Source organism: Pecten maximus, chromosome 12 (assembly GCF_902652985.1).
Source record: "Pecten maximus chromosome 12, xPecMax1.1, whole genome shotgun sequence".
NCBI classification, from domain to species: Eukaryota; Metazoa; Mollusca; class Bivalvia; order Pectinida; family Pectinidae; genus Pecten; species Pecten maximus.
Window position 1 is genome coordinate 27186864 of NC_047026.1, and position 22687 is coordinate 27209550.

The window sequence follows — 22687 nt, forward strand, 5'->3', positions numbered from 1 at the left end:
CTGTCAAAACAACTGCCTACCTGATTTGGACTGCCTACCTGATTTGGACTGCCTACCTGCTTTGGACTGCCTACCTGATTTGGACTGCCTACCTGATTTGGAATGCCATGGCCAGAGAATTAAGAACCAGACGGAAATTTTCACGATTGTATTTCCCAGCTTGTGGAATCTCCATATTTTGCTGGAAGAGACTGTTTCTGAGAGAGAAAATACATGAAAACATTTAACAGGTGTACAAGAATGCCATAGTATTTGTGTAATTTCGACTTTAGCGTCTTTATTATATGATTAATATGGTATATCTCTGAAATTATATAATACGTCTATTATTTCCGAATTTAAAAAAACAAAATTAAAAACAAATTAAGCAAAACCCTGTCATGAATAAATGTACAACTACTGTTTATTAAAACATAAACCATCTACAATATACCTCCTTAACTGTCTAAAACATACCTCGTAGGTAACATTAACCATCAGGTATATATAAACACTTTCATTTATTATAGTACATCTTGTACTACATTTTGTCAGGATGATTATCATTGATTACAATAGTCAGAAAATATCATTAAATACTTGACCCTGAGAAGTTGGCCCTCAGCCAATAAAACTCACCTGACATATTCTGTATCTGGCACCAATGACTTTGGCAGTAATTTATTTCCATCTGCTCCTAATGAAAAAAAATTGTGAATATTAAAAAAGGCTTGGTCAAAAGGAATGTAATATAAATTCTAAACCACACAGAAAATGTAGGTGAAGTATAAACTAAACAATTTAACAAGAGATCCCAGTGGGATTTTGGTGCCCGCCATTGAATGATCTTTATAGGTTCTATGTCAGATTGATCTTCTCACTATTTTCCCCTTCCTTTTACTAATCTGTGCAAATTGAGAAACATCCCTCCAGTTCTTTTCAAACAAGGGAATCCTAGCTATATATGAAATTTGAGATTTAGCGATAATGGTTGTTTGTTGGCCAGGTTGTTTTCAGGACAGATCGGAACCTACATATGAAATTTGAGAACGATCCCTTCAGTACTTTTTCAGAAATAGCGATAACAAACTTCAATTGTCAAAATCCAAGATGGCTGTCTGTCGGCCATGTTGTTTTCCAACTGGTCCCAAAATGGAATATGCTTAACAAGGGACCAAGGCCAACCTACATATGAAATTTGAGAAAGATCAATTCAGCACTTTCTGAGAAATAGCGATAACAAACTTCAATTGTCAAAATCCAAGATGGCTGCCTGTCGGCCATGTTGTTTTCCAATTGGTCTCAAATGCAATATGCATAACTAGGCACCAATGGGTACCTACATATGAAATTTGAAACAGATCCCTTCAGTACCTTGTAAGAAAGAGCGATAACAAGAATTGTTTACGGAGGGACGGACGGACCGCGGACCACGGACACAGTGCTATTTGAATAGCTGATGATCTGATGATGGTGGGCTAATAAAAATTTACAGCGAATTGATTAGATGACCTTGATAACCTTCACATCACCACTGACTGTTGTAACAGATGTTAGTCAACATATTACTTCCATTTTTCTTCTTCAGTTATAATTATTAACATAATGGTCTATCATCCGTCCCTCTGTAAATGATTCTTGTTATCGCTATTTCTCAGAAAGTGCTGAAGGGATGTGTCTCAAGTTTTTATATGTTAGTTTTTCTTGGTCCTTAGTAATGCATATTGCATACTGGAAAAAAAGGCCAACAGGCAGACATCTTGGATTTTGACAACTGAAGCTGACAGGTGGCCATCTTGGAATTTGACAATTGCAGGTTGCTCCTGCTATATCGTGTTATACAAAGTTATTAAAAAGTTTTGAAGGAAGAATGAAAGAAGGGAAAAGAAGAGAAAATATCAATCTTTCATTTGAATGATATGGATCATTCAATGGTGGACACCAAGATCCCTCTGAGTTTAATAGAGTGATGGACTGGGATTAGTGAAGGCAAAGTCTTAAAACCTAATGTCTCTTCTTTTTTGTTTTATATTTTCCCAATTGTACCGAAATGGCTTACCGTATCATTAAATGTACAGTAATATACTAAAACTTTGCAATAGGACTACTGACCGATCCATTTCTTACTCATCAACAAAACCAGTACATTATCCTACCAACAATAAATACTGTTACAGATTCAAGAGCTGTATCAATAGATCTTGCAACTTACAAAAACAAGATAAGAAGGATATCAATGACCAAACAAGATTTGTATGTAATTCTTACCATAGTTACAGAGTATGGAGAGTATATCTGTCACTGCAGGAGACCAGGTATATTTTGTCTTACAGGTAAAATGCTGACAAGAGTAAAGATGTTCCTGGACAGTTTTGTAGCAGCAATTTATCAGAAGGTGGCTTGGATGCACTGACACTGTTAACAGAAACAAATTGTACTTTTATTATATAACATGTTTCAACTTAAAATGGAGCATTGACGATATTATGAAGTATTTTTTAGCTTAATATTTAGTTTCCTTCTGATATTAAACAAAGAATTCCTCAAAATTGCGTCTTGCTGTCCCTGCTCTAATTTCCCAGACTGTCTCCCATAATCATTTAGAAAAAAATATGTTTCAGAAAATCATACATTCTCTATATCCTGTTACTGAATGACATAAATTATTGATGCTTTGTGCAAAATTTCAAATGAATTTTGAAATTAATAAGGGAGTTATTGACTATTCTAAACATTGAAACAGTTACCATCATATTCAGCTCACTTACTGATAAATAATAACCACCGCAGTACAGCATCCTGGCAGGAGATGGCATCAAAACACATCAGCATAATGTCCGAGGTCAGCAGTGTCATGTAATCAGCTTTATATAGTAATAAATCATATTAGTTTGACTAAAACAATCTTTCAAAAATTTAAATAAATACATAGTTTGGGAGTCATTATTTACAAGAGGCCCAGAGGGCCTGTTTCGCTCACCTGGATTTCATGAGATACGAAACAAGAATGATGATTAAGTATATTTGTCACTGGTATTGCTATGTCAATATATCTTAGGCTTTTTATATGGGTACGTGAGGATTTGATGTCAAAAAATGCATTAATCCATGAAATAAAATTAACTTTTGGCACAACCCCATAGGGATACTACCACACATATGTGAGTGATATCCATTGCTTAGTTTCAGAAAAGAAGTTGTTTAAACCAATCGACCCCTTTTGACCTCGCCTTCTGCACCCCGGGGGGAGTGGGGGTTAGTTCCTTCTTTTATAAAATTTTGAATCCCTACCCAAAAGGATGCTACCAGGCAAATATGAGCGATATCCCTTGCTTAGTTTCAGAGAAGAAGTTGTTCATATCAATTCAGCCAAATTGACCCCTCTTGGCCCCGCCCCTTAGGCCCCCGGGGGTCAGCCTCACCATTTGTACAATTTTGAATGCCCACCTAATAGTGATGCTACCAGGTAAATATGAGCAATATCCATTGCTTGGTTTCAGAGAAGAAGTCACTAATATCAATGTAGCCCAATTGACCACATTTGGCCCCGCCCCTCAGGCCCCTAGGGGGTCAGCTCCATCACTTGTACAATTTTTAATCCCCACCCCATAGTGATGCTACCAGGCAAATATGAGCGATATCCATCGCTTGGTTTCAGAGAAGAAGTCGTTCATATTAAGAGAGCCAAATTGACCCCTTTTGGCCCCACCCCTCAGACTCCTTGGGGTCAGCCCGACCATTTGTACAATTTTGAATCTCCACTCCATAGGGATGCTACCAGGTAAATATGAGTGATATTCATTGCCTCAGTTTCAGAGCAGAAGTCGTTTATATCAATTCTGTAAAACTGACCCCTTTTGGCCCCGCCCCTCTGACCCCAGGGGGTCAGCCCCGTCATTTGTACAATTTCAAATTCCTACCCCAAGGTGATGCTACCAGCAAAATATGATATCCATTGTTTAGTTCTAGAGAAGAAGTCAATTATATGAATATAGCCCGAATTGACCACATTTGGCTCCGCTCCTCAGGCCCCTGGGGGGTCAGGCCCATCATTTGTACAATTTTAAATCCCAACCCCATAGTGATGCTACCAGGCAAATATGAGTGACAGGCATTGCTCGGTTTCAGAGAAGAAGTCGTTTATATCAATATAGCCAAATTGACCACATTCAGCCCCACCCCTCAGGCCCCTGGGGGGTCAGCCCCATCATTTGTACAATTTTGAATCCCCACCCCATAGTGATGCTACCAGGCAAATATGAGCAATATCCATTGCTTGGTTTCAGAGAAGAAGTCGTTAATATCAATATAGCCAGATTGACCACATTTAGCCCCGCCCCTAAGGCCCCTGGGGGGTCAGGCCCATCATTTGTACAATTTTGAATCCCCACCCCATAGTGATGCTACCAGGCAAATATGAGTGATAGCCATTGCTTGGATTCAGAGAAGAAGTCGTTAATATCAATATAGCCAGATTGACCACATTTAGCCCCGCCCCTCAGGCCCCTGGGGGGTCAGCCCCATCATTTGTACAATTTTGAATCCCCACCCCATAGTGATGCTACCAGGCAAATATGAGTGATAGCCATTGCTTGGTTTCAGAGAAGAAGTCGTTTATATCAATAGCGCAAAAATGACCCCTTTTGGCCCCGCCCCAGAGGCCCCCAGGGGGTCAGCCCCATCATTTGTACAATTCTGAGTCCCCTACCCATAGGGATGCTTCTGACCAAATTTGGTCAAATTCTGATGTGTGGTTATGAAGAAGAAGTCAATTGTTGACGGACGGACGGACGACGGACGACGGACGCAACGGTATGGCATAAGCTCACCTTGGTCCTTCGGACCAGGTGAGCTAACAATAACTGACTAAAGAATCCTATGAGAATGGCATGCTTCCATGGCAACAGATTTTTTTCTCCATAATATACAGAACTTACAATATAGAAAATATATTAAACTTGAATTTTCTCCAGATAAAAAAGTTGAACAAAGACATGTTAAGATTACATGTTAATCTGTACCTGGTTGAACAGAGATGAGATGTTTATCAATGTAGGTTGTTCCTGGGACAAAGCCACATGCCTGGAGAGAGACGTCAGCATTAAACAGGCACTGGTACCTATTGCCAAGGAAAATATTCTCCCCAGGGTGAACCTCACTCATCTCACTCTTACAGATCTGGAACTGTTACAGAAATTTTTAAGTATTGTGTCAGTTTAACATTTAATGTGTAAAGTTTCCATGATCTGACATGACATGTCATTTCCTAAAACTTAATATTTTGCGATGCTCTATTCTAATATTTATTTCGAATAAATACTTTTGCGTTTTCGTTATACAAAACTACATTTTGTATATAATCAATTCAATTTTTTTTTAAACCTGTCAATATACAAATGGATCGTGTTCAGTTTTTGAAATACTTACCATAAATTAACATCAAAATTTGCTGCAGCTACACAAATATTAGACATTTGCTCAATACAAAAGATTTTAAATACTATAATATATATAAGTCTCACCTTTTTTAGCTCGAGTTGATGTTCAGGAAGCAGGTCTTCTAAACAAAGAAATAATTATACGAAAATAATGTTCCAACATTCAAAATCTAATCTTCATTTAATAGTTTAATTATTTCATGAAAAAGATTACTGGAATTTATAATCATCTGAAATGCTGAAATGAATTTCTTAACAATATTATCTAGCTACTTTGTATGCTGCTACACACAATTGATCAACTTGTTTGTGATGTTTCAACATGCAATCATTACTTATTAGACATCAATTGTGAAAAAAAAGATTTATTACCTCATAATATAATCAATCTTGGCCTGGATGGAAGTGCACAAGGGGTCTTACTGTGGGGGGAATTTGAATAGCTGAAGAAAACCTCATGCGGTTGGACAGGTGACCCCATACGTTTTCACATCCAAACAGGGAATAAACCCTGGCCACCTAGGTCAAAGGCAAGTACCATTGTGCCACCTGACCACACAAGTATATGATGTTATACTTACCATCCACAGCAGGTTCTTCTGTGACCTCCAGAGTATCCTTCACAAATCCACCCTTCCTTAGCCCCTCCTGGCAAACAAAACATTCTCAAGGCAAGTTATAAAGCAGGGATATTAGAAATCATATATATAAGTATGCTTTTAGATAGCTTGAATAAGAAGCAACTTGCCACTGGAGTCTCTCCCCATCCCATTCTCATATATTTAACAAGAGGCTGTCTCCCCATCCCATTCTCATATATTTAACAAGAGGCCCAGAAGACCTGCATTGCTCACCTGGATATTTCAGTAATTATGGCAAAATACTGTAATCTAAGTTATATTTCAAATACTTTTCTTCTTTTGAACAGCCTCTCCCAACAATGGTTCAAACTAGAATGAACTGGAATGATCCTGTCATTCTTGAATGCAGAGCCATACCCTCAGATTGTATGTTAAGACCTCCTTTTGCCCAATAATGCTCCAGACCAAATTTCATCAGAATCCATCCAGGCATTCAGGACTAGTAGGAATTTAAAAGATTTACCTCAATATTCTTTATTTGGACCCTCCCCTCAGACCCCATGGGAGCAATATCCTCTGTTTATACAATGTTAGATCGCCTTTGCACAACCATACTCTAGATCAAATTTCATCAAAATGCATCAAGGCATTCAGGACAAGTAGGGATTTGAAAGATTAACCTCAATTTCCCGTTACCAACACCCTGTTTATACAACGTTAAATCTCCTTTGCCCAACAATATTCTAGACCAAATTACATTAACATCCATCCAGGGCTCTCAGGAATTGTAGGAATTTAAAGTATTTACCTCAATTTCCCTTATAGGGTCCTGCCCCTTCGGCCCCAGGGGAGTCACACCCTCCGTTTATACAATGTGAGATCTCCTTTACCTAACAATAATCTCGAAATAAATTGCATCAAAATCAATCAGTTATTCAGGACTTCCTGGTAGTAGGAATTTAAAGGATTAACTTCGATTTCCCCTAATAGGAAACGCCCCTCCAGCCCCTCCATTAGATCTCATTTGCTCAATCATATATAATGCTCCAGACCAAATTTCATCAAAATCCAATCAGGTGTTCAGGACTAGTAGGGATTTAAAGGGAATTGTTGACGGACGATGCACTATGGCATAAGCTCACCAGCCCTTCAGGTCAATGTATGGTTACATACTTACCATAAAATTGTAAGACCCTGTTTATAGGCTGTCAAATGTTACCACCCAATTCAAGTGTGCCAGCTGACTGACGTTCCAATTCATTATTATACATGTATATGATTATGCTGTGATGATGTGAAGTGGCGAATTTAAGAAAATCTCTGTACTACATTAGAATTTAAAGTAGATTTCATAGATTCATCCTTTCTCTAGTAAAAAATAGAAACGCACACTAGTGAAGTATGAGGAAAAGATTCAGTTTCTGCATTTACCTTAAGGGAAATGACTAAATTGGACAATTTTTCACAACTCAACATACCTCTAGTGCTGCATGCATATCTTCACACTGTCGTTCTTCTGATGTCTGGAATATTTATTATCAATATGCTTTCATAATAGGAAAAACAAGGAGAAAATTATTCTAATTTCTAAAACATCTGCTGTTTGACCTCCCAACAAATCTGTGATACATAATTATAATAAGACTACATGTATATATAACCCAATTACCATCCATTGCCCATAAATGTCTAAAACTGTCATTTACTAATAAGAATTTATACACACCTGAGTGACCTCAGTACTCAAACATTACTTCTATTTAAATCTATGCAAAAATGGTGGTAATGATAGAGATACTACTGCTACAATACTCCACATGTTGACATGGTTGTGTAACACGACACACTGCCTACCTTATCAATGGCCTCAGCTAGTAACACATCCAATGAGAAACCAGAGTTAAATGAAGACAGTGGGGCCAGCGAGATCTGTGGACTGCAGGATGGGTTCGGTGATTCTGTATGTGACTGCAATAAAAAAAAAACACACTTAATAAAAAGGAAAATTCTGTATGTGACGGCAATAAAAAAACACACTTAATAAAAAGGAAACTAACTGGTAACGTTTGAGTACGGGACTTTTCTCCCTGATTTGGGAAGGGACCTTTTTGTCTCATTTTGGGAAGAAAATTGATGAATTGGGAAAGATTTTTTCAGGAATAAACTGCAAATTTTGGGAATTTTGCCTAAATCTGAAATAATTTCAATTGGGAATGGGGCCTATTAACGACCCCGAAAAGCCCCCAGAAAAAGCCCCCAGAAAAAGCCCTTGAGTATGTTGCATTTTTTATCCCCTCTCTAAAAAAAACACACTGTAGCATCCAAATAGATGGATGTATACATTCAAATATGTTTAAACTACATAATTATGAAAGGGAATGCTAAATTATAATTGACTGCAAATAGGATATCAATTTTTTTTCAGCTGATTGTAGTTGTGAACTTCAAAATTAATGAAGCCAGTGAGAGTAATTTAACATTGTGGACAATACATATACACTGTATTAAACAAAGTACAGTTCAATTACGACAGGAAATTAAAATCTAGTCTGTATGTATAACATAATAGTGATCGAAATCACTTTCAGAATAAAAAATCTGATAATCAAAATCGATTGATTATTGATTATGTTTGGTTTTCTAAATTTAGCACAGAATTACCCTTTTGTACTTTATTTATATCTTAAGTACATTTATTACATGTCTTAGCTTTTGTTATCAATATTTTTAATACTGAACACAAACAAAGCATTTAACAGTTGTTAATATATCTAAATCTCCTTAATCACTTGTAAACAACCAGTAAATATATCAATGAAACATAAGATCAACTACTTCTTGGTTTGCTAACATTACAAAAATGTGCAAAGTCGAAGATTTACAAACACTTCCAGAAATTTCAGATTAATTGCTTTTTTAAAATCATTATCAATAATCGGTGCTATTTTTTTCCAACTAATTTTCGATTATCTTTTATTATTGGCCCTCCACTATAACAAAATAATACAAATTATGAAGGAAGACACTTTTATAATTCATCCCCTGAATAGACCTTGCCTAGACAGAAATACATGCATCTTACACCACTACACCAAATCCACATTACATACATTTTTTATCTGTTTAAAAAAAACTTCCTGTAAAGACTTTTATTTTTATATATTGGTGGTAGTTGTTGTTCTAATAATTCAACATATAATCCCTAATGTGGGAATCAGAGGGGAGTCTGGTTATTACGATCAACATGAACGCACTCCATCTATCCTGAACCGGCTCATAAAATACCCAAGACAACCATTTTGTAGGTTGAGTGACATACTGTATATTGAACTGTGGCTGATGTCGATTCCATGTGTAATAAACTTTAATGAACTAAAAACACCGACTCCTTTCCTTCTGTCCGATCGGGTAACAAACATTACAAAAATGTGCAAAGTTGAAGATTTACAAACACTTCCAGAAATTTCAGATTAATTACCTTTTTAAAATCATCATCGATAATCGGTGTTTATAATAATTGTTTTCTATGCCATAGATATTGTGATTGCATCAATTCATCAATATGCTAATTCTATTTAGATTCAATTTCTGAATTTTGCAGTATATCAAAACAGGCATGTTATATTTTCAGTATAATATGCTGGGTTAATCAATAATTAATACTGAATGGTTCCACTTGTGTGGCTTTCCTACACTCCTTTACAATAATGAGAACTGAAATTACATCACACCCATGAAGTCATATTCAGCACCTGAGATGTGCATTCAGATAGAATATACATTAATCAATTATAATCAAACTCAATCACACAATCAAAATACAAGGGAAACAACTCAAAACAAAAATTACCCATAATGGTACATGCCTTGTTTTCCCACTTTGTCAGTATGGTAAATCTTAAGTAAAAACTGATGTGAAGCAAAAGTGCTGTTTATGAACTAAGACAAGTCTAGCTTACTGGCTTACTATGGTGGTCTTGGCAGTTACTGTTACATCTGATCTGTATGGTCATCTTCAGTCACGTGACTGGTCATTTCAATTAGGATGTGCTCATGTCAGGGATTGGCCGATTTCTGTAGTTTCAAGCATCGTGCTTTATTGTTCTCTTATTCAGCTTGGCCAGCAGCAAATACTTTAGAGATTGGTATTTGCTTAATTCCCTAATGGCCAAGTCAACATAAAGCAGTGCCGAACACCACAGCTGTTCCAGCCCCTTAGCCCATATGTAAATATCAGTAAGAAACTGTTTAAGTTTATCTCACTTGTTTGTGTCTTTGTTCATAAACAAAAGAAATAAGAAGCAATTTTGGTAAAGTAATAACAAGGAATCATCCAATATATATTTATTGTAATGGATGCACTTGATGTAAATTTATTATAGACATTGATCTTTAAATAGTGACACGTAGTAAAACAAACAAGAGATCTTGGCACCCACCACTGAATGATGTTTATTTGTCCTCTGAAAGACCAATTCTTTCTCTACTTTTACCTTCCTTTCCCTCTTCCTCTTAATCATTTAATAACATGGGGAACCGTCATATGAAGTCTAAAAAAGATCTAGGTAGTATTTTCTAAAAAGGAATCAACAACAATTTATAACTGACAAAATCCAAGATGGCTGTCTGTCAGCCCGTTTGTTTTCCCACTCAGACCCAACATTTAATGGGCACAACTAGGGACCAAGGCATTATCTCTGGACCAACCCATTATAACGTCACTATAACCAATGTCACACTTTGTCTCATTGGAGACAATTGAGACATTAAGTACACATTGACACATTAGTGGAGTCATACAATAACAATAACAAGTAAAGCAATATTGCACCACCCTTTACGTCACCTTCCAACACCATATGTGACCCTACGCCACCTTGCTCCACCCTATATAACGGGCTCCGCTCACTTCACCTCTTAGTAGGGAAAACTGTTCATGTATTACATATATAAGTGGACAACATGGTTCCCTTCACAACGTTAGCATGGACAGCATGTATAAGTGTCTTTTTATAGGGACCGAAAGGAACCTACATGTGATGGTTGAGAAATATCCCTCCGGTTTTCCATTTCAAGAAATAGCGATAACAAGCATTGTTTATGGACGGACAAACAGGAGACTGACCATGGACACAGCGATTTGAATAGCCAACCATCAGATTTCCTAGGGCTTAAAATTGATGTGCTTAACCGTCCAATGGACAAATGTTCAAAAAAGTTGGTAATTTTTTACGATGGACAGGAAATCAGAAAATGTTTTTAACATTGAATGTCTAAACTTACAGCATTAATCCCCTTGGTAGGTGTGGATGGAATTGGTCTGGAGCTGAAAATAAACAAAGAAAGCAGTTTCTGATAGCTGAAGGACACTAGAGAACTGACATATAGCCTCTCTGTATACCCGACTGATATCCTCCATAATCAGTAAGCCACATCTGATATCTTGGATTTTGAGAAGAAAAACAAGATGACTGCCACCTTGACCTTTGGCCCAATGTCCTGAAACATTGGCTACTTACAGTTCTTGTTTGATTCCTATCAATTTTGCTTTATAATGGCTTTACAAGATGTTTACAAGTGAAGAGATACATGCAAATTTGACAGTGATATTTGATCAAATAATCTTTAACTTTGATACCACTATGTTGACCTTTCACCCTACGACCCAGAATTTTAGGATGACCTAATCATTGTCTGATTACAATCAAATTGGCTTCATAATGCAATAACAAAACATTCACCAGTAATAAAGCAATCCAAATTTTATATTGACCTTTGACCTGATGACTTTGTCATTGATCTTTATCTATTGGTCTGGTGACTTCTTTAATTTCAACACACATTTTTTCTGACTGAATGTCATAATTAGATGTTCACTAGTTAAGAGATGCTCAAGAAGACCTTAACCAGCTGTGACCCATCCAATGACCTGGAAAATTTCAGGATCAACCCGGAAAAAAAAAATGCCTTTCTACATATCACAGTGGTACGTCCCAACAGAAATGTTAGTCTTCTTGATTCAGATAGTCTTTAGAATAATAGTTCTGATGGACAGGAAAACAGGGACAGGTAGACACCATGGTTAATATACAGTATATATATAAGGGCCCAGAATCAAACATGCATAATTCCTTCTTTACAAATAATATTGATATCTATATGCAGTTGTAATTGAAGTTATTTCATAATCCCAGATCAGGTGGTCCCTAATGCCATCTCACTCATCTTGTTTTTGATATAGTTATCAATTTTAAAACTGAACAAGCACAACAAAGAACCAAAGGGGAAATATATATAAGATTTGACACAGAAAATGAGGGCTCTCTATACTAAGTATTCTGTGTACTATTAGTTAGGTTATATTATATATAACAGTTATGTCATATCTGTATGTGATAAATATTACGTTCATTGATGGAATATATACCTACCTTGCCTCTGTTAGTGATGTGAGGAAAAATGGAGTCTCCAGTTCATCATCCGAGTCTTCTTCGTCTATGTCAACATCACTACCTCCTTTTGTAAAAGAAAGTGAGAATTCTTTAACAAGGAAACCATACAGAGTTCTGTCTGTGTCCTTGTCTACCATACTGTGTAAACCACTAAGTCTATACTAAACTTATCAGTAGCTCCACATGTTACCATTCCCAGTACTTCTCTGATACATAATGTAAGCAGGCAAATGTGTACAAAATTTGACATCAATAATTGATACATCTTTGTTGTAGTAATCAATACATTTCACAGCTCGTCACTGACTAGATTCATTAGCTACATGTATGCAACAGATAAGATTTCACAATGACCTTCTGCTTCTACTGTAAGTAGCTCTTTCTGAACAACGGCTTTATATCCTGTTTCGTTAATCAACGTGTATGATCTTAATGTACATTTGTATAGAAAAATATCCCATTTTTCGAGCTTGTATGTCTGAATCCGGGTCTGGAAACATTCAATGCAGCTATATCACAACCATCAAAACACAAGAAAAATCAGTAAAATGTATTAGGCACCAAAAAATAATGCTTGGACACACCAACATATCATTAAGACATGTACTGACGATGGCAGAAGAGACTTGTGAATTCATTCAATCATAATACCATACATGTAAGTGAATGTGTTTTGTTCTGGTTAAACCCTGTATGTAAAGCTGATATATATACACAATATAGATATACTGCAATATCGTGTGTATAGCCTGTGAGCTATGCTATACAAGCTGGAGATGCCTTTTGTGGACTATCTTTGGACTTTTTTTTATAATGTTAGTTATATATTACAAGTATCTATTTGTTTGCTGGTAGAAAAAAAATAAATTAAAAAATAAACTTAGTGTCCACTGCTTGCAGCCATAAAAAATTCTACTGAAAACAGAATAAATGTATACAAGTACTGTAGACCTCCAGTCAGTTCAAATCGTCGGATAGTTTAAACACATCTTTTCAATGAAAACAATGATTTTCTAGCTAGTGTTAGCTGGAACTCTGATTGTTAATGACTATAACACTATTTCAGTTAGTCCAAAAGTTGTCAAATAAAGAACATCAACATTTTTTCCAGCAAACTCAATTTGTAGCTCGATTTCACAATGATTGACCCAGGGAAAATACCAAGACTTTATAATCACTATAGACATGTTTAATTTAGGGTAATAGGCTAATAGGTTGTATGTGATCATTGCAGTACATCTGTGACAGAAAAAAAATACAGAAAAATTATATGCCACATATTTAAGTGTTGATGCAACTTTTTACATTGAAAAAAAACATCACACGACATGAGACAGCGTGATTGATACTTTAGGTCCTGATTATGACCATATATTTACATTCCTAATGTGGTTTGCTGATATGAACATACCAAGTGAAAACAACAAACATATGACCATGAATACACTATGAATACAAACCGTATGAAAACATTGTCTCTCGTGCAAATCACCTGATTAATCGGGTCATATTAATACGCCATCGACAGTAAGACAGGAAGAGTAGCTTCCCTTGGATCGATAACGTTGGTACGAGATAAGTGTTAAAAATATTGAGAGAGCATATACTAATATTATTTTTACTTTAATACTTCTTTCTTTTTGTTTTATACAAAATTAAACAAAAAAGACCGGAAAATGCGGAACGACATTAAAACAATGGCGTGGTGCATAGGCGGGATCTCCCGGCTGTTCTAATAATTTGGCGTTTCGTCGTATACATGACAAATTTTTCTTTTTAATAAAATTTCTCGTTTTCTCGATATAAATTTTTTAAATCAAGGTTATGTAAATATATGGATTGAATAGATTTTTTAAATTTTCATTGCGGCTATGAATACCAGTAGCTAGCTACATATCATCCGAGGCGCGCTACTGCGCGCCACGGGATATGTAGCTAGCTACTGGTATTCATAGCCGCAATGAAAATTAAAAAAATCTATTCAATCCATATGTAAAAACTGATAATATCAGTACCAGGGTTTCTTCTGATTGGACGGTATTTTATCTATAATTATAGTTTTCTCAGATAAAAACAGATGTAAATTGATGATTCTGGTATCTAAATATCAATATGGGTGCATATTTAACTTCTCCACAAGGTAGTCTAACAACACATGGCTGAAGCGTACAGCTCCTGGAATATTCGACCACATGTCACTTTTGAATCTTTGACCACTGTCACTTCTGAATCTGAGTCAATACACACTGTGCTTGACAACCATAGTTAATCTGAGATGGAAATTGTGGATTGTGAATATATATATATCAATTGTTTCTTTTAATTTTGTTAACTATACAGGTGTATTTATGTAGATTCACTGGATCTATATTATCTTAGCAACCACAGCTGCCATTGTTACCAATGTCGCAAAACATCCCGACTTTTCTTTGTACAGAATTTCAACAATTCGTTTGATTATAAGGATTGTTGCTCATTTTGACTGAGTATACCAAGTTACATGCCCGCAGTGGGCAAAGAATATATTCTATGGAGTGCTATCCAGCAGTATATATGCCATCAGTTGGCAATGAACATATTCTATGGAGAACTATCACGCAAACCATAGAAAATGTTTGTTGCCAACTGCGGACATATACTACCATATATGCAGTAAAAATGAAGTACATTCCTTAAATATTTACAGTAGCACTTTCGTTAACACAATTAACAAGTTATGTAGACAATGTTTTCAATAAATCAAACGAACAATTTATTACAAAATGATATCAACAATAGTTTCTGATTCTAATGAAACATATCACAATGTAGAGACTCAAACGTCTCTAATATGGTAGTCTAACTTTTGTGAAACGTGTACTGTGTAGGGGCCTATACCTACACAATGGCCGAGCTGCTTTGCCATTAATATAACAATCATAGTTATCATTTTACTAAGTTATAAATGTGTCATTGTTCAGGCCCTTGGTACCTTTTAGATTTACATTGGATACATATGCCAGGTATATGTTTATCTCTCTCTGTCAAGAGTTTTGCTGATATTGACTCAGATAATTTGAACTCATCCTTATTTTCTGAAGCTTAATTTCATATAATTCGAACAGGTTAATCAATATTTATTTCATTTTGTTCGAACCAACCGAAAGTTTAACCGTGTATAGATTTTATCTTCATTATACACTTGTATTTCCCGTGGGCAATCTAGATCTGCTGGTGTGGGTTTTCTGAAATCAATTTTTACAAAATATTTAAAAATGCCTGATTTTTGTATCCAGTGGGCTATATATACACCAGCTCGGGTAATGTGCAGGAAATCACTGTACGGTATATAAATCAATATACACAAGGCAGTTTCATGCTGGTCAATATGATAAAAGCATGCTTGCGTAGTAAGCTTGTAAATGTAACATAATACAGCTACAAACAAAGCTTGTAGTGGGTGCTAGTTTATCATTTTTGTTCCAGTTAAAATATTTTATTTGGCGTTTGATTTGAGAATCTAGCTGGTACTGCATGGTTGGTTATATAAGCGAGGACAAATTTTGCTATATTTTGTAGCCATTAACTATAGCATGAAAATTCACATTCCATATTATAGCATTAATTATAAAATATATTATATACACACAAATGTATGAAGAGTTTGCCTGCTTACTGTAGAATGCTTAATTACAATGTGTTCAGAAAAATACCTTTAAAAATCGACCCAACTACCATGAGACATCCCCCAAAATGTTAACCCCCGAAATTACCTAAAGCAATATGTTATTATTTTATCTATCAAACTAGTGACAAAGGTCTCCTAAAAAATTACAATGATTTTGTTATCGTATCAAAATATGAAACACTGTAATTATCTCATGTATATACAGTGGACCCGTGATAATCCGGACGCCGATAGTCCGGAAAACTCACAGTCCGGACGGAAATGCACGGGAACGGATTTCCGTAACGTTATTTGTACTCACCAGTCCGGAAATTCGGATTCAGATTCCGGAAGCCCATTTTGGGAACGGAAAGTACTTTTCATTAGTAAATTTCCCTCAATAATCCAGACGATTTTTTCACCACGAGGAGAAAAAAATGTCGGGGCAAGTCACCCGTGTCGACAACTGTACAGACTATCGCTTGACACTGTGCGTAGTCATAGCGACCGCTGCCAGGTCATAGCCCCGGGTGTTTACCTGTGTTACAATGTGTAGCTTTTGTTTTTATAACGGTACATTGCTTTTTCTCTATGACCTAAATGTTAACAGTATTAAAGGATTTTATAGTATAGCCTGGTCTTGCTTTTATCAACTTGACGTACAATATCTATGATAGTTATTTTACAGACGGCAACTTTTATAGGAACACATATTGCTATTTCGTAGTTAGCAAGAATTTATGCACAAACATACAGTACGCGATACGCTAATTAATCAATCTCAAATACATGTTATACATTTATGATCGGTAATTAACATCATTAACACTTGTATTGGGTAAACACGGATATCGGCTTGTAACACCGTTACGTGAAACGACGACTCATTGAAAGATGCATGTTATTAATTACATACACATTTACGTATTAAGCAGTGATCACAAGAACTGGGTTGATTACACACAAATTAGTCAATAGTCGTCTGATACTTAATTAAGCGACACATTGTTAAGTGAATACGGGTTTAATAATTAGCCTATCGGACATCTTGGGTAGTTCTCGCTGGTGTCGCGTACTTTTAAATAGATAGCTTGGGGTTTCTGGTACGTAAAAATCATAAAAAAAACATGGACTGACAGTAAGTTGTAAAATCCGGGTCTTTTATTTAAGGTATTTAACGTTTGTAATTTCTACTTGTTTGTGAACCTCCGGGACGTGACACATGTGTGTTGTTTGTAGGTCACATATGCCCGCTATAAATAAAACAACTTTCACTTTCCATGTTCTTTTAAAAACATAGTTTATTTTTTACTTTCTACAAAACAAAACAAGAATCATATCAGAAACATAAGTATATTTATTGTTAAAAAGTCTGACAATTAGACGTGTTTATGAAACGTCCCGGATTGTATAATCAAGGTAGACGAAATTCGGCAGTCCGGAAAACTCGTAATCCGGACGGTTTGGACTGGGAACGAAGGTGTTCGGATTATCGAGGGTCCACTGTATTGTGTTTAAATTTTTTTGTAAACCTTCATGATTTTAAATAATTTCTCCCCTACTGGAAAGGCAGTGGCTGTTATGAAAAGAATGAAGACTCTCATGCTGCATAATGTATATCCCTAAGTCCAAATTGATATAGAGACATTGTTACAATGTAATACTGCTCATACTCAGTAGGTGATTAGTATCGTGTTATCTAAGACTAAGCAACACTGACTGCAGTAATTAAGCAATATATTGTTTTTAGTTTAAATTTATAAAAAAATGCTTCCTATGAGGAAGTTCCTACCACTGACACTCGACTCGTCTGTCAATACATGATGTACACCTAATATACTATCTATACACAGTAAACCTCAATCGACCAATTTCAAAGGTTTTCCAAGTCAATATAATTCCAGATTCATCATACATTTTTTTTTTTATTTTGACAGTCATGCACTTACCAGCGTAATGATCTTTTTCTTTCCAACTCCTTGCATCGATTTCCAGCCTGCTGTACCTATTTGTGTCTCCACCTCTCTGCTTATCAGTTGATTGATTAGTACCTCTGGTGCCCATATCTTTTGATCTTGGTCCACAACTTTCTTTTCTCTCACCCTGAGACCATGAATCACCTTTTGATCTGTGACTGTGCCTATGACTATTAGATTTATCTCCCTTTGACCTATGTCGATGCCTGTGAGAATGCTCAGGATAACCAGAACTTGAATCACTGTTAAGACTACTTTCATAACTTCCCTCCCTAGCCACTTTCTTACATTTATGTCTATGTGAAGTGTTGGTTCTTTTGTCTTTAACATGACTGTCTATGTCCCTAGAATGTGACCTTGACCTTCCCGTATCAGAAGAATGTGTGCTTCCTCCACTCACATTCCTGTTTCTGTCTTTAACTGTATCGCTGTCCTTACTACTGCCTATCCCTTGGTTGGACCCCGAGGGCTGCCTGGCATGTCTTGGAGACTCTCCTTCATATGTGTATCGTCTCTTGGGAGATTGGCCATCCTTGTCATTTTTAGAACTACCCATTCTGCATACGTCAAATAACTTCATAGATACTGTTTGCTTATAACTGTGGCCCTCTTTACCAAAACTCTTTCCTTCACCTTCATCCAGATATCTTGTAGATAAAGGTGATCGAGCATCTTCATTTTTGTCAAAACTACAGACTGGATTTTTATCTGATTTTGTAGACACAAAACCTTTCTCAAACTGTTCCTGAGCAGATACCCTTGAAGTTTGTGTGTGATGTTTACCGAATGATTTAGCTTGTTGGGAGTATTCTAGATTTTCCTGACTATTTTGTTTTGGAAAAACTGTTTCAATTTCATCTAAATGTTCTTGTCTCTCAGACAGATCAAGTTGCCCTTGTGTAAATTGTGGTGGAGAAGGTTCTTTTTTGTCTTGATTTGAATCTGTAACGTCATATAATATTGATGTCCTTGTCTCAGTGTGAGAATGACTAGAATCTTGGTGAACTGTACTTCGATGATTGGATACTGATTCTGCTTTCTCCTCAGGTCTTGTTGTATTGCTTTGAAGAGAACTATCTTGACCATGATCATCATTGCCAATTACAACTTCCATCTCTGTTTCTATTCTACTGTTGTTTCCTGACTTTTCTATGATTTGCCCCTGTTGTGCTTTGTCAAACATTTGTTCTGTGTTCGTAGGATACATGCTGCTGCTTTGATCTGTACTCTTGTTTCCAGCTTCATCAGTTTTTTGCTCAATGGCCTTGCTGTTCGATTCATTCTCACTCTCCTTGGTGCAGATTTTGGGGTCTTGTTCCATCACAGTAGGCTTCACTATCTTTTGGTCAGTACTTTGAAAATTTGTTGAACACTGACTGGGAAGTTCCTTGGATTCAGCAAAAGACATATCCTGACCATATTGATTTTTGTCACCTGCATCTGTAGAGACTTCAGTCTCTGATGCTGTTCTTCCACTTCTTTCAGCCTTGTACGCAGTTTGATTCCTTTGTGCATTGTCAGACTTTTGTCCCGAGATGGTAGAATCAACCATGCTTCTTTGTTCTTCATTGGTGTTCCTAGCTTCATCTGTCTTTTGTTCATTTATCTTTTGTTTATTTATCTTTTGTTCGATATCCTTCCTGTCAGGCTCCTTTAATTCACTGTTCTTTTGGTCTTGTTCCATCCTGGTAGACTGAACCATCTTTAGATCTGTACTTTGAAAACCAGCTGAACTTTGACCTGATTGTTCCTTGGACCCATCAAAAGATTTTGACCTCATTTTATGATCTGGAACACATTTTTTATCAGTGTAAGATTTAAGCGTACCACCAACACCTGTACTTCCTATTTTTTCTGCAATCCTTCCATCAGAACTCAAATCTGTGTATGAAGATCTAGTCTTATTATCATTACACCCATCGCTGTTGTAAGATCTCCCACTACTGTATGAGACTTGACCTTGGTTCCTACCATGTGGTGAAAAGGTATTTCCCGAATCCCTTGATCTCCTGTATTCATTCTCTGTCCTCCTCCTTGGTTCCATTTCTAATTCCTCTCTACTGTTTATGTAATGATGTGCTCTATTCCTGTCAAAATGTCTGTTCTGTGAATAATAATTTGACCTATCCTGTCGGCTCCTTGGTGAATTAGGCTGTGGTGATCCAAAGTGCCTTTGTTTTTCACGATCATCAGAAAACCTATTTTGACAATCATATGGCCTTCTGTCATCAGGTTGGTAGCTATCTCTGTAGGTCATCCTATCTGTGACCTTCTCACCTTGATCATCTGGTCGTTGTTGCCATACCTTGTTTCCTTCAGGTTTTCTGTATGTCTCTCTTCCTCTTAACATCGATGGCTGATCCCCTGTGTAGGAATCTTTCCCTTGATCTCTCATCGTCCTTTCTGCCCTGTTTGATTCCCTACCATGTGTCTGCCACAGATCTCTTCTATCCTGTATTTCCACATTTCCTTCCCTGTAATTAGACATGTGTTGTTTCCAGTTCCCATCTCGTCCCCTTCTAGGTACTGATGTGTTGTTCTGATTTCCCCTATCAGTTTGTTCTTCTATTGACCTTGAGATGCTCTTTTCTCCTACCACAGGTATTTCATCCTTATCTCTGTTTCCAATTGTAATAGTATTGTTGCATGTTTCAGAAACTCCTTCAAGTGTACTGGTACCAACATTTTCTGAACCAACATTAATTTCAATTGGTTTGTCTTTTCCCTGTCCACCTCCTGTGAAGTAATCAACTGACGACCAGGTTTTTCCTGTCTCTGGACATTTGGGGGTACCCACCCCACCTTTCTGCAGAGATGCACCAAAAAATTGTTTTCTTTCCTTCATAGCTGGAGAAATTGGCTGATTCTTTTCTGTACTCGTCGGTCGTGCCAAGAAATTTTGTGCATCTTTTGATGGCTTAGGTGAACCTTGAAAACAATTACACGTTAAACTTATAAATGAGAATTTGATTTTGTATTGTTTACTACGTCCTACCAATTTAAGGATGAATGAGGAACTGTACAGTAATAAAAAGTCTAGAAAGATAGGAATAACTTGCGTATTCGAGTTATTAGAGGTCTAACATTTATTACAGTACAATATTTCTTTTTGTACCTGGATGTTTATCGATCAATAAAGCAACCTTTATACCCCCCCCCCCCCCCCCCAGTAACATTATAATAATCTGTACCTGCTATTTCATAGTCATGTTATAAGCACACCTTTTGACTTTTGGTCGAGAAGATCCTTAAGTTTCATAGGGAAATCTGACACCATGTTAGCAACACTTCTTAATAATGATACCCGTCACACGATCATTCATAACCGGAACTCACCTGTACTAGTTGGTGTTTAGAGCAAATGAGCTGACTGCTCTAATGACAACACACATGCCCAGTTTTAAGTGCTCAAAAAGCATGTGAACTTCAGCAATAATCAGTACTTATTACATGCAATAATCAGAACTTATTACATGCAATAATCAGTATTTATTACATGCAATAATCAGTACTTATTACATGCATAATATGTACAATACTTAGATATATCAAGGTTAACACTATATATTAAAACAAGGGACAAATTCATCAATTTTGATTCGCAATATATAAGGTAGGGAATGGGTTTATTGTATAACAATGAATTAGCTCTTGTTGGCATGTGTCCTAATTACCACAATATACATATCAAATGGGGTGGGCATATTTCCAGAAAACAACTTATTGTAGGATATATATACACTATACCTTGTCAAAAGTTATGTTTGAATACATTTAATTTTGTATATTTCATGTGTGTTCATCTATATTGATATGAATGACATGTGCATTTTTTAATTTTAGACCTACATATACATTTTGTTTCTACTAAACCTAAACTTGAATAATCATAAACATGCATTTTTAGCCAGAACAAAACATATTATGATTTGAAAGCTTCCTAAGTTTCAAAGAAATCCGTCAAAAATGTAGATCTCAGGACAAAAAAATGAATACTAATATAATCAAAGGGCAGTAACTTTTACAAAAACAGTTGAATACGAACTTTTTTTTGGAGAGACACAGCTTCATATCATGATCATGATACATGTATATATAAAGTTTCTAAGAGATCTGTTGAAAAATTAAGGACGAGTTTGCTGGACAAATGAAAGTTTATACCGGATGGACGAACAACATCATGCCATCATATTACTACTCCAGTCAAATTTGACAAATACAGGAAGAATATTTCTCTAACATGATGTCTGTTCCTCTTGGTCCCTAGTTTTGCCCATTCATTTCTGAGACATCAAGAAAGTGAAATAGCCGACACACAGCAATCTTGGACTCTAACTGCTGAAGTTTAGATAATCATTATCCCTATCTCTTGCGACATACTGGAAGTATGTTTCTCAAACTGAAAAAAGAACAGCTAAAAAATATAAGGAAAGAAAAGGAAAGTACAGAAATTAAGTGAAATTATCATTCTTACATAGAAGAACTAATTATTTCAGAACTTTCAATTTTGGCCATGGTTTACAAGACCATCTGGGATATCTTGTTTTATGACTTTCAGAATTATGTAATAGGTGAAGTATATAATTACATTATAGTTGAAATAAGGGAAATCTCT

The 22687-nt window shown here is 36.2% G+C and overlaps 1 protein-coding gene across 3 annotated transcripts in view; it reads right to left on the reverse strand.

Annotated features, from left to right (window-relative positions):
* LOC117338819 overlaps positions 1–22687 on the reverse strand; it is a 38271-nt gene that overhangs the window by 8988 nt on the left and 6596 nt on the right. For 2 of the 3 annotated variants that reach the window (XM_033900174.1, XM_033900172.1), the window contains 12 exons: positions 18046–21000; positions 12430–12514; positions 11282–11324; positions 7853–7966; positions 7477–7521; positions 5999–6065; positions 5502–5539; positions 5001–5163; positions 2748–2843; positions 2248–2394; positions 619–676; positions 93–197 (listed from right to left, as the gene is read on the reverse strand). In XM_033900174.1, coding sequence (XP_033756065.1) covers positions 93–197; positions 619–676; positions 2248–2394; positions 2748–2843; positions 5001–5163; positions 5502–5539; positions 5999–6065; positions 7477–7521; positions 7853–7966; positions 11282–11324; positions 12430–12514; positions 18046–21000 — 3916 coding nt within the window. The remainder of the gene's footprint in view (positions 1–92; positions 198–618; positions 677–2247; positions 2395–2747; positions 2844–5000; positions 5164–5501; positions 5540–5998; positions 6066–7476; positions 7522–7852; positions 7967–11281; positions 11325–12429; positions 12515–18045; positions 21001–22687) is intronic. The other variant, XM_033900173.1, reaches the window with a different exon arrangement.